The sequence below is a fragment of the Pygocentrus nattereri genome, chromosome 15, assembly GCF_015220715.1.
Source record: "Pygocentrus nattereri isolate fPygNat1 chromosome 15, fPygNat1.pri, whole genome shotgun sequence".
Taxonomy (NCBI): Eukaryota; Metazoa; Chordata; class Actinopteri; order Characiformes; family Serrasalmidae; genus Pygocentrus; species Pygocentrus nattereri.
The window spans coordinates 16,531,644-16,548,500 of record NC_051225.1 but is presented as its reverse complement, the minus strand read 5'-3'; the positions used below and the strand labels follow the sequence as shown (position 1 = coordinate 16,548,500).

The 16,857-nt window shown below is 40.1% G+C and overlaps 1 protein-coding gene across 3 annotated transcripts in view; it reads right to left on the bottom strand.

Moving 5' to 3' along the window:
- The window catches only part of tub (TUB bipartite transcription factor), a 175,478-nt gene that overhangs the window by 50,348 nt on the left and 108,273 nt on the right, over nucleotides 1-16,857 (bottom strand). For all 3 annotated transcript variants that reach the window (XM_017700648.2, XM_017700646.2, XM_017700647.2), the window contains exon 2: nucleotides 2,852-2,903. In XM_017700648.2, the coding sequence (XP_017556137.1) occupies nucleotides 2,852-2,903 (52 nt within the window). The remainder of the gene's footprint in view (nucleotides 1-2,851; nucleotides 2,904-16,857) is intronic.

Here is a 16,857-nt window from a genome sequence, read left to right as displayed (position 1 = left end):
CTTGTCCGGTGTTAAATTTAACACTCTCAGTGTTAATTTAACACTTGAAATTTTGCAGTGTACCCTGATCTTTCAGACAAGGCAGTGAGATTCTTTGCCTTGGGTTGCAAAAGGTTGGGAACCCCTGGTCTAGTCAATAACTGCCAAATCTGAGTGCGCACTGAAAGATTTTTAATTGTAGTGAATCTTCAAAAGGAGGAATCCCTGTCAAGGTCTTCTGGGTTTTGGGGCAGCTTTCACAAACAAAGGAGCACAATATTAGTGCTGTTATTATTACGCCATCTCCGACACAGCTTAGCAACAAAAAGTGGGGGTTTACAGGATATGTTGCAACTGTTGCAGCTATGCGGAACATTGTTCCTCACTGACATCTGACTGAAGCTAACATTATTTGGAAGTGCTTCTTGCAAACCCAGCCCTCACATTATGGAAGCAAATCTAGACCATTCTTTGAAATATTCTCCAGTGCATATCCTGGGAACACCTTTAGACTGTCTTTTCAGAGTGTGAGCCGTTTTCTCCTGGGAAATAAAGCCTGGAAATAATCAGTGGTTTCTTAAAGGCAACTTATCCTTGGCATGCAGTGCACCATTCCATATAATTAGGGTCCACTGCTGCAATGCAGTGACTAGTCTTTAGGAGCTTTTTACCCACCTTGTATTCCAGTATCAATGCCCGCTTTAATTAATAATTTATCATTGTGTCACTCTCAACAATATAACACTATAGAAGCAACCAAGGAAATATAACACCAGGCTGATGACGTGAGCTATTTAGTCTCCATCTAACAACACACCCACCAACAGTGCCAGTGACTTGAGAGTGGAACAGCTGCAGGACATCAGTGTGCTGCTTCTTTTCAGATCCTATTCCAAGACGTTTTTGTAGAACTGATGGAGTATTATAAGAAGAGCAACAAGCCACAGTAACTCATCAGACGTATGTAATTAATGAACTGTTGGTGCCTTCAAGCTGGTGATGAAGTGTGAAGTGACTGGATGGTGAATGTATAGTAATGTCGGCCTTAAAGCTGAAAGTGCAACCACTATTTATTTTGTTTAGTTTTTGTGTCAATCTTTTTTTAAGTGGTAATTGTGTTGTTTTGAAATGTTAGAATGAATTCTAATAATATAAAATACATTTTTCAACCAAAATGAAATCTCAAATGTGAAAATCCAAAATAATGATATAATGTGGTGTATACTTTTACTGTGTATATTTCACTATTGGGTAAATAGTTCCACCAGTCAAATATGTGTATTTAGTGACTTTTTAAAAAACAAGACCAATTAAGCCTACTAACAAGTCAGTCTTCTGCCTATCAGCAGAGAGTCTGGTACCTTTCACTGCAAGATATGACCAAAAACCGCCTTACCTTGTCAGATGCCGCTTTACTGACATGCAGAACCTTTCACCAGCTCCACTGACTATAGAGGTGCACTTTTTAGTTTAGTTTAGTTACAGTTACAGGTTGTATCCAGCCAAACACCATCCTGTGGGCAGCATTCTGTGAACACTGATGAAGGACTAGAGGATGACCAACACAAACTGTGCAGCAGCAGATGAGCTATCGTCTCTGACTTTACATCTACAAGGTAGACTGACAAGCTAGGAGTCTCTAATAGAGTGGACAGTAAGTGGACACAGTGTTTATAAACACCAGCAGCACTGCTGTGTCTGATCCACTCGTACCAGCACAACACACACTAACACACCACCACCACATCAGTGTTACTGCAGTGCTGAGAATGATCCACCACCCAAATAGTACCTGCTCTGTGAGGGTCCATGGGGGTTCTGACCACTGAAGAACAGGGTAAAAGGGGGCTAACCAATTATCAGAGAAACAGATGGACTACAGTCTGTAACTGTACTGAACAACAAAGTGCACCTATACAGTAAGTGGAGCTGATAAAATGGACAGTGAATGTAGAAACAAGGAGGGGGTCAGAATGTTACATCTGATCGATGTATATCGCTGGCGTCACAACAAAACCTCGCATTTCCAAAATGGTAACTTTACAGGAGAAGGAAAAAACTGTAATATACTGTTTACATTCGTGTAAAGTTAGTCTAAACTTACAGACAACAGAGGAATAAACAAGAAAGGTACACAGAGATCAACACTAAATAAAATTTAACTAGACATTCCTGACAGGACTAGAAGAAGCCTCTTTAAAACATTTGCTTGAATAAACAGATTAAATAATAGACATTTGTATATAAAATATTTTGTTAATGCCACATTTCAGGAGTGAAAACAGGACAGCAGATGCAAAATACAGGAGTAACAGTAACTGCCACTGACGTTAAACAAACATCAACTGCATGATTAAATCTAAACAGTGAAAGAACGCTTGGAACATAGAATCCAAAGGCTAGAACTGTAGTTTCCCAAGGATTCCATAACAAGAGCTTTTGCTTGTAAGACCCATTGACATGTTTCAGTGCTTTCTTTTGCTGTTAGCCTTATAGAAATTCAACATATAGTGCCTATCATTTGTCCAGTGTGGATGCGTCTTTCAACAAAGGGTATCGGGGACAGAAGACGTCAGTCCGGCACTCACTAAGAGACAGCAATTCTTGCTAAAATTCCAAACCAAGCCAAAAAGGTTGAATCTAAGATTTCCTGTCACACTGAATTGTATCCTATAGAAATGTGGAGTTTACAGAGCTTGCCTCACATTGCAGCCTCTCACTCTAACAGAAACTAATGTATAATTAGTTAATAACTCTCCTCTGGCTGCTGAGTGCACAGTCAGCAGTTTATGGCCACCAGAACAGCAGGTCATGTCCCCAGATAGGGGTAAGCTGAGAAGCAGCTCAGCAGTTAAAAGCAGGCAGCACTCACCTGCCTATCCAGCTTCTGCTGGCGCAGGTTGCTGCCCTCATCATCCAAGGTGCTGAAGAGAGACAGAGAGAAAAAAACAAGAACAGTTCATGTAAGTATACAACAGAACACAGGCAGAGACGTTGAGACGTAAAAAAAAAATACAAGACCGTCAGTTTTCAATGTTAAACGACATCACAAATATCATATTAATCATTTACATTTACAGCATATAGCAGATGCTCTTATCCAGAGTGACTTACAAGAAGTGCTTTGTCTGTCTAGAGAAAGCATCTTTGCTAGTTACCAGTAGGTTAGAGAGAAAGACAGTCCTGAGCTCAGGTACTGCTAAAACAAAACATCACTGCTGATATCGAGAGAAAAAGGAAGAGTTCAACACAGAGCAGTGCAGTACAGTACAATACAATCAATACTTAACTCTGTGCTCATTTAAGTGCTGTATAAAGAGACGGTCTTCAGTCTGTGTTTGAAGACAGCAAGAGACTCCGCTGCACGGACAGCCAGTGGGAGTTCGTTCCACCACCTGGGTGCCAGTAGAGAGAACAGTCTCAATGCTTGTCTTCCACGCACCTTGAAGGATGGCAGGTCAAGGCGAGCTGTGCTCGAAGCTCAAAGGGCTCGAGGTACAGTTCGAGATTTCACCCTTACCATCAAGTAGGTAGGGGATGGTCCTTTTTTGGCTTTGTAGGTGAGCATTAGGGTTTTAAATCTGATGCATGCAGCTACAGGAAGCCAGTGAAGGGAGCGCAGCAGTAGGGTGACTTGGGGACATTCAAGACGAGCTGTGCTGCTGCATTCTGGATGAGTTGCAATCATACTATTCATTTGTAAGCTTTGTAATCCTGTGACAGGCCTACAGTAAAACATAACGCAGCATACAGAGATGGCAGGAGCTGCATCATCCCATCAACAAGTTTGCTGGAGGGCTCGTCTCTGGAGAGCCTAAATTTCTACCAACAGGAAAATGACTCTGGGCTGTTTTGTTGCATTCTCTGGGGAGTGAACTAAAGCTCTTTAGATGAAGTGGAAGTTGCCTTGAAGGAATGACAGGGCTACTGCAACAGGTGCTAAAAGGCAAGAGACATAGTGACAGCACAAGAAATTGATGTCCATGAGTACACGTGACTTTCTAGCTCTCTCACGTACAGTGTTGCTTTCTATGGTAAAAATGCCTCAACCTGAAGGTGACGATTCTGCAGTTTTTGAACGTTGTCACCAATCTAATAATATTCTCATAATATTGAACACAGTATGTGCTCAGTATTTATCAACAGAAATTACTTTCTAATGTAAAAAAGTGTATGTTCTATTATTGTGTATATTCTATTTTAAAATAGTTGGTAAAGGAAAAATATCAATGGGCAGAAGGCAAGAAACAGTGATATGTATATATTGCTGCTGTCAGAACAAAACCTTGTATCTCCCAAATGGTAACTTTACAGGAGAAAGAAAAAACATACTTTACTTATAATGTAAGTCAATGGAACCAGACGTCTTTCCAAGTCATTTTGGGCTGTTTCTTTAGGTCCATTCATGAAATTTACACACAGTGTAAAGGACCACAGGCATTTTCTTACTATGTCAAAACCTCAAAAACAACAAAAAATAATATCATATTTTGTGTGTGTGTGTGTGTTTTATTCATATATAAAATTTAGTATTTCAAGAAATCTTTTGACAGAGAAGTTATTACATGAAAAATAATATTTTAATTATCAATTTATATTGATTGCAAACTTCTGAACAGTAGTGAACAACATCCAGCATGTGGTGAACCTGCGCTCTGATAGAAGGTCCAGGAGAAACTGAGCACAGAGAGAAGGTAATTAGTTCATTAATGAAGTGAGTGTCCTTTATTAACTGTTGAAGAGGCCTGGACGCTCCTTGTTAGTTGTGTAAATTGTGTAGACTTAGTTTCACTTTGACAGAGTTTGCTTGCTGTCTGCAGCGGGTTAGTAGTAGTCTCCTGTGATTAGCATGTAGCCATTAGCATTTTTTTATGGGTAAGTAATGCTGTGAATGTTTTGTTGGCTGCTCTTAATTTTGTAATAGGTTGTGTCCTTACAGTATGTACTGCTTCTGTGTTTAAAAATGAAGTTCACTCTTCTGTCACATCCCTGCACTTTGATCAGCACCCCAGCACACCTGAAATACAGTCCTTTTGAAACCTTCATTTTCATTCAATATTATAGACAAAATGTTTTAAGACATATTTTCCTGCCATTGTTTATTTTCATGAGAATGACAGTTATTTTAAAAATAAATGAAATATTGTCAAAAAAACTGCTGTACACATGGTTCTTGGTAAAGTTGCTAACAATATCCAGCCCCAGTGACAATTTTGGGTGCTTTCACACCTTTGGTACACATTTTTATGATGGCCCACACCAAAAAAGGGAATTCAACACTTAAAAGCATTCTTTTCTCAGTGCACATCAGGACTGCAGCATCTGCATAATTTGGCTCATCAGACTCTCGTAATCTTTTTGCAGCACAAACTGCTGCTCATAACAGCAGACCAGCAACAACAAAATGTGTGATTTTGTCACGTGGACAATGGCCACGTTGGCCTGATGGGTTGAATTCAAACTGATGCATAATGCAACCAATCGATTATAAAGTTGTTGTGATTAAGTAATGTTTATTTTTATTACTCTTAATACAAAATTAGAATTAGAATTCAGAACCATTAGCCAACTGTGCTTGCACACAGATCCATCCATGCAGTGAAACACCCACTAGGGGGCACTGAGCACACTTGCCCGGAGCGGTAGGCAGCCCTATCCACAGCAGCTGGGGGTTAGGTGTCTTGCTCAAGGGCACTTCAGTCACGTAGTATAGGCCAGGGGGATCAACTGGCGACCTTCTACTCACAAGGCTGGTTCCCTAACCTCCAACTCATGACTGAATTAGATTAAGTATCTTCATTTTATTCATTAGGTTAAGTATCTTCATTTTCATGCAACATAATAGGTATGATAATACATCTTATCAAGCACACACTATATTGCTAAAAGTATTCACTCATCCATCCAAATAATTGAATTCATGTGTTCCAATCTCTTCCATGGCCACAGGTGTATAAAACCAAGCCCCTTGGCCTGCAGACTACTTCTACAAACATTAGTGAAAGAATGGGCCACTCTCAGGAGCTCAGTGAATTCCAGCATGGTACTGTGATCGGACTCCACCTGTGCAACAAGTCCTGTTGTGAAATTTCCTCACAACTAAATATTCCATAGTCAACTATCAGTGGTATTATAACAAAGTGGAAGCAATTGGAACCGACAGCAACTCAGGACCAACATCAAACCCTATGGATTAAGAATGGAATGTCACTCAAGGTCATATGTGTGTTAAGCCAGATGAACAAATACTTTTGGCAATATAGTGTATAAATTGAGCATAGAATTGAGCATAGATCTGGATTTTACTCCATGCTAAGATAGTGACAGTTAAAAGAAACAAAAGGCTGTTTAATGGGATAAATGTGAAAGTAACAGAACGCAAAAAACACCCACGTGTGCACGATTTGGTGCACTTCATCCATTGAAGTGTGAAACCAACTGAACAGAATGGAAAAGATTTGTCAGAAAAGCCCAAAACACTGTGACTTCAGCGCATCAACTGGGTGTGAAAACAATTTAAAAGTCCTTGATTCAGTGCCCTGTTGTGTTTCAATGACGCTGTGATTAAAGTGCTTAACGTGCTTCTGTACTACTCAATATGTAAACTAATATGCAAAATTAATAGATAAAGGCTACAATATAGACTTCACAAGAAAGGATGAAAAGCCTCTATAGGCTCCTCATGGATACAGTGGAGTCTTTCATTAGAAGTACAAACACAAAAAGCAACCGCCTCTTACATAATCCTGCTGTGGATATAGCAGCTCGAACATTAACATGTAAATCCTTCTGAAGGGCCTCTGTCACTCCTTCATTCGCTAAATGCACATTGTGCACAGAGCACTGAACAATGTACATGGATAAATATCAAAGTCCTGGAGAGGGATGGAAGCAGCAGCTGTGGAGATGAAGAGGAGGTGCTGCTGTGTTAATGATGTGAGTCACTGAGCCACTGTGTGTTCTCTTTCAGGTCCTGTGAGAGCCGATGACCTTTGTGAGAACTTTGAGCTGTCGTTAGTCCCCCCTTCACCTCTTTCTAATCAGCGCTGACACTCTTACTCACTGCAGCCCCCACGCACCTCACCAAGACTAAAGATATAGCAGCTGGAAAATCCCTAATTAAGAAGTCATTCAGGCCTTGTTTTGTGAGTGTGATAGATTGTACGAGGGGGTAAGAGCAGGAGAGACATGTGTAAAAATGGTATTGCGATTAGGTGTGTTGGTGTGTAAGAAGAGCTGCATTAAAGTACTCTATGTGGCCAAAAGTACATGGACACCTGACCATCACACCTATATGAACTTGTTGGAGATCTCATGCCAAAGGCATTACTATGCAGTTGCTTCTCTTTGCAGCTGTAACAGCCTCAACACTTCTGAGAAGGTTTTCTGCAAGATTGGAGTGTCTGTGGGAATTTGTGCCCATTCAGTTTGAGAAGCATTTGCAAGGTCAGACACTGATGTTTGACAAAAAACCCTGGCACTCAATCATCTTTCTAATTCATCATTTATGGCATGCATTGGGGTTGAGGTCAAGTCTCTATGCAGGGCAGCCAAGTTCCTCCACAGCATTTCTTTGCACACAAGGGCACAGTTGAGTTGAAACAGAAAAGGCTCTTCACCAAATTGCTGCCGAAGTTGGAAGCATATTATTGTCTAAAAAGCATATTATTGTCTTAAAATTTTTGAATGCTTCACTTCACTGGAACTAGGTGAACAATCCCAAAATTTGAAAAACAGCTCCAGCCCATTATCTCTCCTCCAGCAAACTTTACTGTTAGCACTCTACATTCTGGTAGGTAACATTCTCCTGGCATACTCCTTCACACTGCCAGATAGTAACACATGATCCATGACTCCAGAGAACTTGTTTCCACTACTCCAATGGAAGTCCACTGAGTCCAGTGTTGGCGTGCTTGACATCCCTCCAGCCAAAGTCTGGCATTGCACATAGTGCAACTGCTAGGCCACCAAAAGACATGTCATGAAGGCCCCAATGCACAGTGGTAAAGGCAGTTTGGAACTCTGTAGTGATTGAGGCAACAGAGGATAAACGATTTTTACCACTACACACTTCAGCATGAGCTCTGTATGTCTGCGTGATCTTGGGTGACAATAATGTATTATGATGATGATGATGATGATGATGATGATGTCACAATATGCTTTTCTGAGTATATTGTGGAAATCGTCAGTAAAGAACACTGACTAACCACATGTTTCTTTACAAAGGGTGCCTGGAAAACAAAAAAATCACTGTAGTTGTTGTTTTATTATCATTATTATTATTATTATTATTATTATTATTATTATTATTATTATTATCTATGGTATTTTTATATGTGGCACTACAGGTTCTATTTTGTCTGTTCTAATTTGATGCATTATCATGTATTGTGAAAATGTCTTGAAATATTATGATAAAATATTTTTGCCATATTGCCCACCCTAGCATGATCAACCTCTTCATGGCAGAGTTGTTGCTGATAGTCACTTGATTTTTACAATAATAGCGGTTTCAGACACCTGTTAGCAATGGGTGTGGCTGAAACACCTGAACACAATAATTCAGCTCAGCTGAAATTACCCTTTTTAGTATGTTATATGCCATGTTATGTAAAACGTTGCAGCACAGCAATGCAGCCTTCGACCTCATTGGCTTGACAGAATTCATGATTTTGTATCTTTGTGTTTTAATCCATGTCATGCTTCTGGGTTCTCCTCCCTTGCCTAACACACTCCATGACTCTATTTCCCAGAATTCCTATCATGACGTCACCCCTTCCACCGATCACAGGCGCCCAATTATTAATGCAACATACCTGTGTTTGTTCTCCTCACTGCGAGGTATTGCCACTCTACTAGTTTACTGAGTGTTTCTCTGCTGATTTCATGACTAATTGTACTGAACTGAACCCATGACTAGTGTACTAAACCCATGACTAGTGTACTGAGCCCATTGCCTGTTTTTTGACTATTACTCTTTTGAATCTGCCTATTTGATCTGGCTGCTTGCGTTTTTGTATTATTTTTTTTTTGCCTGTCTTTGGATTCTGATTTTGGATTTGCCCTGACTCTGCCCTTTCTCCCAAGTGTTCTCTCATTAAACCAACTTGCGTTGTTAAGATCCGCATCTTTCTGTGCTTGTTCAGCGTTACAGTTCATCTGTGTTCTCTCGTGATAACAAGCATGCACTCCGCAAATGTATCATATAGCTGTTAATAATCTCCTCATGTCTTTAATGACAAAGAAATCCTGACTGCCCACATAGCCACTGATGTAGAGGCTAATAAACATAGACATGACATTTGGCTTCCTAACAGAAATTTTGGAATCCTTCTGCAACAGCAGGAAAGTGGAGAAAAAAAATCCAACAAAGCAATTATGGTTTTTCAAATGTTCCTCCCACTTTCAAGATGCATCATCTGAAGGGAGTTTTCTTAGTTAAATGGAAAATATTGCTTTAGAGACTATTGTGGTATCACTGTAGAATGGAAAAAGGCACTAAACACAAAGCTGACACAAACTCTCTCTTACTCTCTCGATGAACTTCAGGCAAAAGAGCTGCAACCAATCAGACTATTTATATGTAGTGTAGTAACTCATTGTGTACACAGTCACACACCTAGTCAACACTCAAAAGCAGACCAAGTGAGAGATAACTGTGGAAAAGTAGAACCTAACAAATTTAAAACTCAAAACATCACATTGAATGAATTTATTAAGTTTTTAAATTAATATTAGGCTGCTTTGGGTCTCAGTCCCAATAGACTTTTCCTCTGGGCAACACAATCTGCTAGCATTTTAGCGACACACCCTCAGATAGGCCAACTGTTGGTGAAGGAACTGATTTGGCTCACTGCATTGAAAATACAGTGCTAACTTATGCAGTGCAAGGATACAGCAGATTTTAAACATATATAAATAATACATAAAATAAAAATACAAACTCACTTTAACGCTTTAACACTGTAGTGGCTTTATGGTCTCTCCCCCTTCCTCCTCCCTCCTCAAATCGCTGCTGTCAGAACAAAACCTTGTATCTCCAAAATGGTAACTTTACAGGAGAAGGAAAAAACATACTTTCCTTTCAATGTAAGTCAATGGAACCAACAGTTTTTCCCAAGTCATTTTTGGCCATTTGTTTTGGTCCATTCATTATGAAATTTACATATGATGTAAAGAACAGCATTACATTTGAATTATGTTAAAAACTGAAAATCGAAAAAAATGGAGATAAAAGGTTTTGTTCCGACAGCAGAGAAATCTTCCTTTCTTTCCTTTAATATCATATAGACATTCATGGCCCCATCTGCAGTGGGCTCAACCTATCTCCTCACCCAATTAAACTGGAGCCATCTCACTTTTCTCTGGACAAGCAACACTGACACTTTTCTCTATCATACAGGCACTCGCACACACATGCTCGAATGCCAGAGTCAACACAGTAAGCAAGCAGGGGTGTTGCTTCCCATTAAACTAGCAGATAATGACATAAACAGCACTGCTCTAATGAGGGTCAACCATCTCATTATATTAGGGATGAAAGATAAATCAACGGATGCACTCTCGCAGACACATGCAACACTGGTTACTCTCCCTTTCTCCTCACACTCAGCTCCACTCATCACAGTGACAGTTCACTCCGTTTGGGAGTGTGTATGAGTGTGTTTGAGAGTGCTAGTGTGGGCGGATTTGTGAGGGTGTGCTACTGTATGGTAGAATTGGTAATGTAGTTAATGCTCCATAGCTAGATCCCCCTTTTCAACCAAAGCCTTTTATCAAATGCACTGTGTCCTGTAGCTCTTCTCTTTTTCTTTCTTTCTTTCTTTTTTATATTTGTCTGTGATGAGATGTAGCTTTTCTTATTTTGATAAGTTCCTTGGAACACAACACAATACATTGTGACAAAACCAGCTAAAACCCAACAAAATATATTTTAAAAATATCTTGAATTCTCTGTAACAAGGTTTGAGATGGCACATGTACCCATGCACCAACAAGAGCCTCGAGAGGCTACATGAGCAGAGCCATAGAAGTACACCTGCTCTTTGACCATGGTCGCTGTGCTGTGGAGTGGGGAAGGTGAAGGAGCAACAAGCCCTCTCGTTCCCTCCTTTTGGTTTGTTTGAGTGTTTTGATTAAAAACGAAAGTAAAGAAAATAAAAGTATGCCTGCTGAAACCGTCCACCCTGCCTCCTACATCCCTCCTCCTCTCAAGGTAGCAAGGTAGGTAGAAAATGTTCTCCACATCTGAGAAACTTACTTTAGCTTTAAAAGGTCTTTGCTGATGAACTACATTAAAGTTCTTTGTAAAATGTTTAATAAGATAATATTAGAAGAAACACTTTTAGCACAAAACTAAAATAATTGCAGACTCTCTGAGTCAGATGTACAAGCACAACTGTGGTGCAAAATGCAAAATTTAACATTCCATTTACTACGACTGGAGCATGCAGGGTTTAAAAGTGGCAGTGAAATAATATACAGTATCTCACAAAGGTGAGTACACCCGGAAGGAGGAGGAGCGCAAGGTGTCTAACATCCACCAGCTCTGTAATGTCATCATGGAAGAGTGGAAGAGGATTCCAGTAGCAACTTGTGCAGCTCTGGTGAATTACATGCTCATGCTGTGGTCACACAAAATATTGACATTGAGCACAATTTGGACATGTTCACTGTGAGGTGGACTCACTTGTGTTGCCAGCTATTTAGACATTAATAGCTGTGTGTTGAATTCTTTTCAGAGAACAGTAAATCTGTACTGCTATACGAGCTGAACACTGACTACTCTAATTATATGCAAATTTAATTTCTATAGTGTCATCCCAGGAAAAGATAGAATAAAATATTTGCAGAAATGTGAGGGGTGCACTCACCTGGAGACAAAAAATGGAAGATTAGTAATGACTGATATGTATGTAAATAAATGAAGTTTTTCCCACTAAAATCTCCAGGGGTGTCATTTTACATCAGCTAAGAAAACAGAACTTGTGAATCTATAACACAGATACTGTGGCTGCAACACTGCATATTTTGTGCCACGTCTTCTCACACGTACATCTGGTCCCAAGTATAAACAGTGTTATTCTGATGGTTAACATTATTTCCTCACACAAGTAAGACTCATTCCTCTGTCTGACTGTTGTGTCTGCAGCAGTTGTTCAAGGAAATCTTTCAACAGCACTTCTTTTGAGACACAAATATGTGCCTGCTTTCAAAAGGTCAGAGGAAAATTGATGCAATTCTGCACATTGCTCAAATGTTAGTAAATTGAACAAAACAATATCTCCACCCAGTTTTTGTGCGTTGTGCATCACCCTCTATCCAAGGCATAAGCATGAGGTAAAGAGGCGCATTTTGTGTTGTACCATGCACACAGCTCTGATACTGCGTTTAGGCTCATAAAAGCATCATACATAACACGTGGGCAGAATGCATCCGAATCAAATGCATTTGAACCTGAAACTGGTGAAAACTGGTGGAAAAAAAGGCACATTACATCAGGATCCAGGGAGAAAGTCTGGAGAAGAATTCCAATCACACAAAACATCAAAGTCTGGGTCTGTTTTTCTTACAGTGGTGCTAGTGAGCCTGGGTTCATTCAGGGAATCATGAACTCAGAAGTTTACATGAGCATTTTGGATTCAAGAAATATCTAAAATGATAATGATCTGCAACATCAGTTGCCTTTTAACAGGATACAAAAAATGTCTTACAAAAGATCATTTAAAATAAATGTAGCTATTTTGTAATTTTATTTCCTAACACAATGAACTTAACACACATTTTGAACTTACAAACATGAAAAAATGTATTAAGATCGCATCTCTTCTGTCAGATGATCCTCAAACTCTTCCATTTGATTTGCATGGGTTCTCTTTATTGCTGTGTTACTTGAATAATATTTGGGTCTTGTCCAGCCTCAAACATTACCGCAGAGCCAATAAGCACTGGATTTTTGGAAGTGTGCACATCATCTACAAGCTATACTAGAGAAACCCACTACCCACAACACCTTCTCTGCATCTCAACTCAAATCAAATTTATTTTAATTAATTTATTCTGCAATTTGAATCAGAAACACTAAAATCAATTTTGCTTTAAATCAACCAAATCCAACTGCAAAAACAGTGACACAGTTATCCAAACCAATCATTTTCTCTGACAAATACTTATTTAAGTTTGTCAGCATGTCTGATTTTTGACATTTGTAAACCATAAAAACTAACTACGTTCAATTCTCACCACATTGTCCTATAACCCCTGTATCAAAATCATTAAAATGCACATCGTTTCCCATTGTTTAGTCTCAGGAAAGCACGTAAAAGGGCAAAAGGAATGACATTAGTGACTGAGAGCATCACTAATGTTGACACTAAGTGTATTAGTTCCAGCAAATCGCTGTCATGCACACACAACTGCTTCAAATGTTTACCAATAACAGAGCGAAAAGCAAAAAAACTACCAGTGGTCAGTGATTTTGTGGACAAAAGCGGATGGATTACAAGGGTTAAAAATGAACAGTAAGAATCATGCAAGCAAACAGATGTTCCACAAACAGGTGAATCACAATCACATCTGAATTCAACAGTGGTGCTCATATGGCACCTCGGAATGCTCAGCAACAGCCAAAGACCAGGTGCCGATGTTACCAGCAGAGAATGACAAAGCTCTTCCTCTGCATACACAGGAGCATTAAAACCTGCAGGTGAGTTGTCTGATCAAACAAATGCAGAGTCCTTTTGCATCCTGCTGATGGGAGAACCAGAATTTCCATGTAGTCCATGTAGTCCTGGACTGGATTTCCCAAAAGCAAAGAGATTATTTAGAATTGGTAGAGTGAGCATTACAGTGAACACTCTCTCTATTTGTTAAGATGATCTTAACACTTTGCTTTTGGAACATTGGCCTATGTTTAGTGTACAACAGTACAGGCCAGTGGTGCCAGTGTCACTGTGTAGAGGACACTTATGGCACACATTAGGACCCTTCATAACCCCTGAAGAATGTCTGAAAGGCCTGGCATGTCTGAACACTGTTTCTAACCACATTCATCTCTTCATGGCAACACTTTATACTCACTTGGATGGACACTTCCGACATGATAATGCACCTTGTCACTGAGCACATTTTGTGACTGAATGGTTACAGGAAAATGGCAGCAAGTTTTCATTGCTTATTGCTTTGTTGGTCTGCACATTGAGCATCTTTGGGATGAGGTGGAAACAGCTGTTTGCAGCAAGTCTATGCATCAGGTCTGCTATCTGGCCCAAACCTGACAAAATGGGCTTTGGGTTGAGCTTGGGCTGGTTTTTCATGTATAGCATTGAGCTCGAGTTTGTTTTCGAATAAGCGATTTTAATCTTCTAAGCCGCTTCTCCTTCTGGGTCACGGGGGTGCTGGAGCCTATTCCAGTGGTCATTGGGCGGAGGGCAGGATACACCCTGGACAGGTCGCCAGTCCATCACAGTGCACAAGGCCCATGCGTGTACAACAAAACCAGCCTTACAAATGAGTCAGGCACATCATATGGCAAACATGATGAATTTTTTGTTACATCTGATAAAAATCACACTGGAAACGTCCAGTGTTGAGCTAGTAATGGCATTCTGAGTGATGATAGCAAGGGGAACAAGTGTTGCTAGAGGTGGGCCTTTCTAGCTTAGGGCCCAAATGTTTCGATTTCATCTGAGAGATTTTAAAACAATGCGCTTTCCTTTACCACTACTATCACTTTAAATGGTTATGCCACAGCACCTGCAGAATACATCAGTGCCCCCTGTAAAACACATTAAGGCAGTAAAGAGAGGCTAGATTACACATGCTTATTTCCAAAAGCAGATTAAAAAGGAAACCAATGTTTTAGATTCATTTTACAGTGCAGGTTAATGAAGGGCAATTTCACCCTAAGTGGTCCTACTAACATTTGGCCTCATTCACCAGTATCTTCCTAAGTTTTTTCTTTAATGTGTTCTTTGAAAATGTGCTAAGAACATCTTGACGTGTTCTTAAAGTGCAGAACTGTTCTCAAGGTTGTGCTCTTGTGTGTGTAGATTCAAAACCCCACATAAGAGAACACTGGTGAATGACAAAATCTTCATCAGAAGTGCATGAGAAGGTTCTAAGAAGAAATTTCTTCTTAAGTATGTTGGTAAATGAGGCCCATTAATCCTGCCAAGATTAGCTGCCTACTACTGCACAAAGCTACAGCTCGATAACTTTGCTTAAAAGGTTTATTTGCTAGATGAGAAAGGTCATAATGTTATCCAAGGTAGCTATGGCTAAAGACAAAATGTCATCTATTGTTGCCTGTTTGAATCTCATTCAGTGTGATCCCAACCTAAAATATGCATTAGTTAAGGATTAAAGCAAACTAGGAAAATGTGTATTTAATATAATATTAGGCCTCTTCTTATGGGTTATGTTGCAAATGAGGGTTTAAGGCACTGTAACAATAGATACTTACTTAGACATGCAACATTTTTAAATCTCACTCCAGTCTAAACAAGAGACATTAGCGTGCGCAGCTCTCCAGGGTATATTTTGCTTTGTCCATCTGAATCTATGTGACCAAATCTTAAGGCAAATTATTCAGTAGCTACATGAAATAAATGTATATTTTTATTTTATTATTATTTTATAGGGCAGCATGTTGGCATGGTGAGTAGTGCTGTCGCCACACAGCGAGAAAGGCCTGGGTTCAATTTGACCATGGTCCTCTCTGTGTGGAGTTTGCATGTTCTCCCCGTGTCTGCGTGGGTTTTTTCCCGGGTTCTCCGGTTTCCTCCTACAGTCCAAAGACATGCAGTCAGGCCAACTGGACATACTAAGTTGCCCCTAGTTATGATTGTGTATGTCTGTCTGTCTGCCCTGCAATGGACTGGCAACCCTGGATTATTTTATATTATTTTTTGTTCATTTATTTCTCACTGAAAAGACGCCATTTGTTTATAGTTTATAGCCCAGATTTGTGGAAAAATGACTCGACTTTCAGTAGAAAAACAAACTGTGAGTTCAGCTTCTTTTATTATAAGGGTTTTAAATGACATCATCATCTATTTGACTGGAAAGAAGAAAGTTATAGCCTCATACGACACCCAGTTTCTGAATGTAGCGTATGAAATATGAAAATTATGAAAAATATGACCGTGCATTTTGGAACCACCAGTGGTCTCAAGGAATTTACTGATTTTAACAAGTCTTCCCTGATGCTTCTATGGGTAGCCATTGAGGATTCTGCAGGAGTCACTGAACTATCATGGGTGGAGCATGTGTGTGCCTGATAAGCGCATGTAGAGCCATGACCCTGCGGTGCTGAGTGTCTCTCTAATGAACTGGCCATGGCTCATGGGATTAATGGAAAAGGATCAAGAAGCACAGCTGAGCCAGCTTCTGCCCCGTCATTCAGCCCCATACATGTTTCATAGCAGACCCCATCTGTCAGGACGGAGTTGCTCATCTTGCTGGGAGACCAAGCATGAGATTCCCCGGAGCCAGGTTTGTGAGGGAGAAGAGGGAGATGCCCCGCCAGGCCTCAGTGCCCCATGCTGGGCTTACCTGGGCAGGGGTTCCTTCCTGATTACTTTTCATGACTCCTGGAGCTCCAGGTTTCCCTCTCCTGCCTGAGCTTAGAGCATTTTACTCCTCACTACACTGCATCACCGCTCCCTGAGGGCTCCAGAGCACAAGGCAGGACATGTGGATGGTAATATCTGATCTAAGACAGTGCTGTCCCAAATTTTAACCTTCCAGAAGACGGCGCAGATAGTCCTGAATTAGCATCTAAACCTGGATGGTTTACGACCAGGTAAAAAAACATTACATTAAAGCGACAGTAAATAAAAGTATATTCATTTCAGTGAGTAGTTCACTCAACCG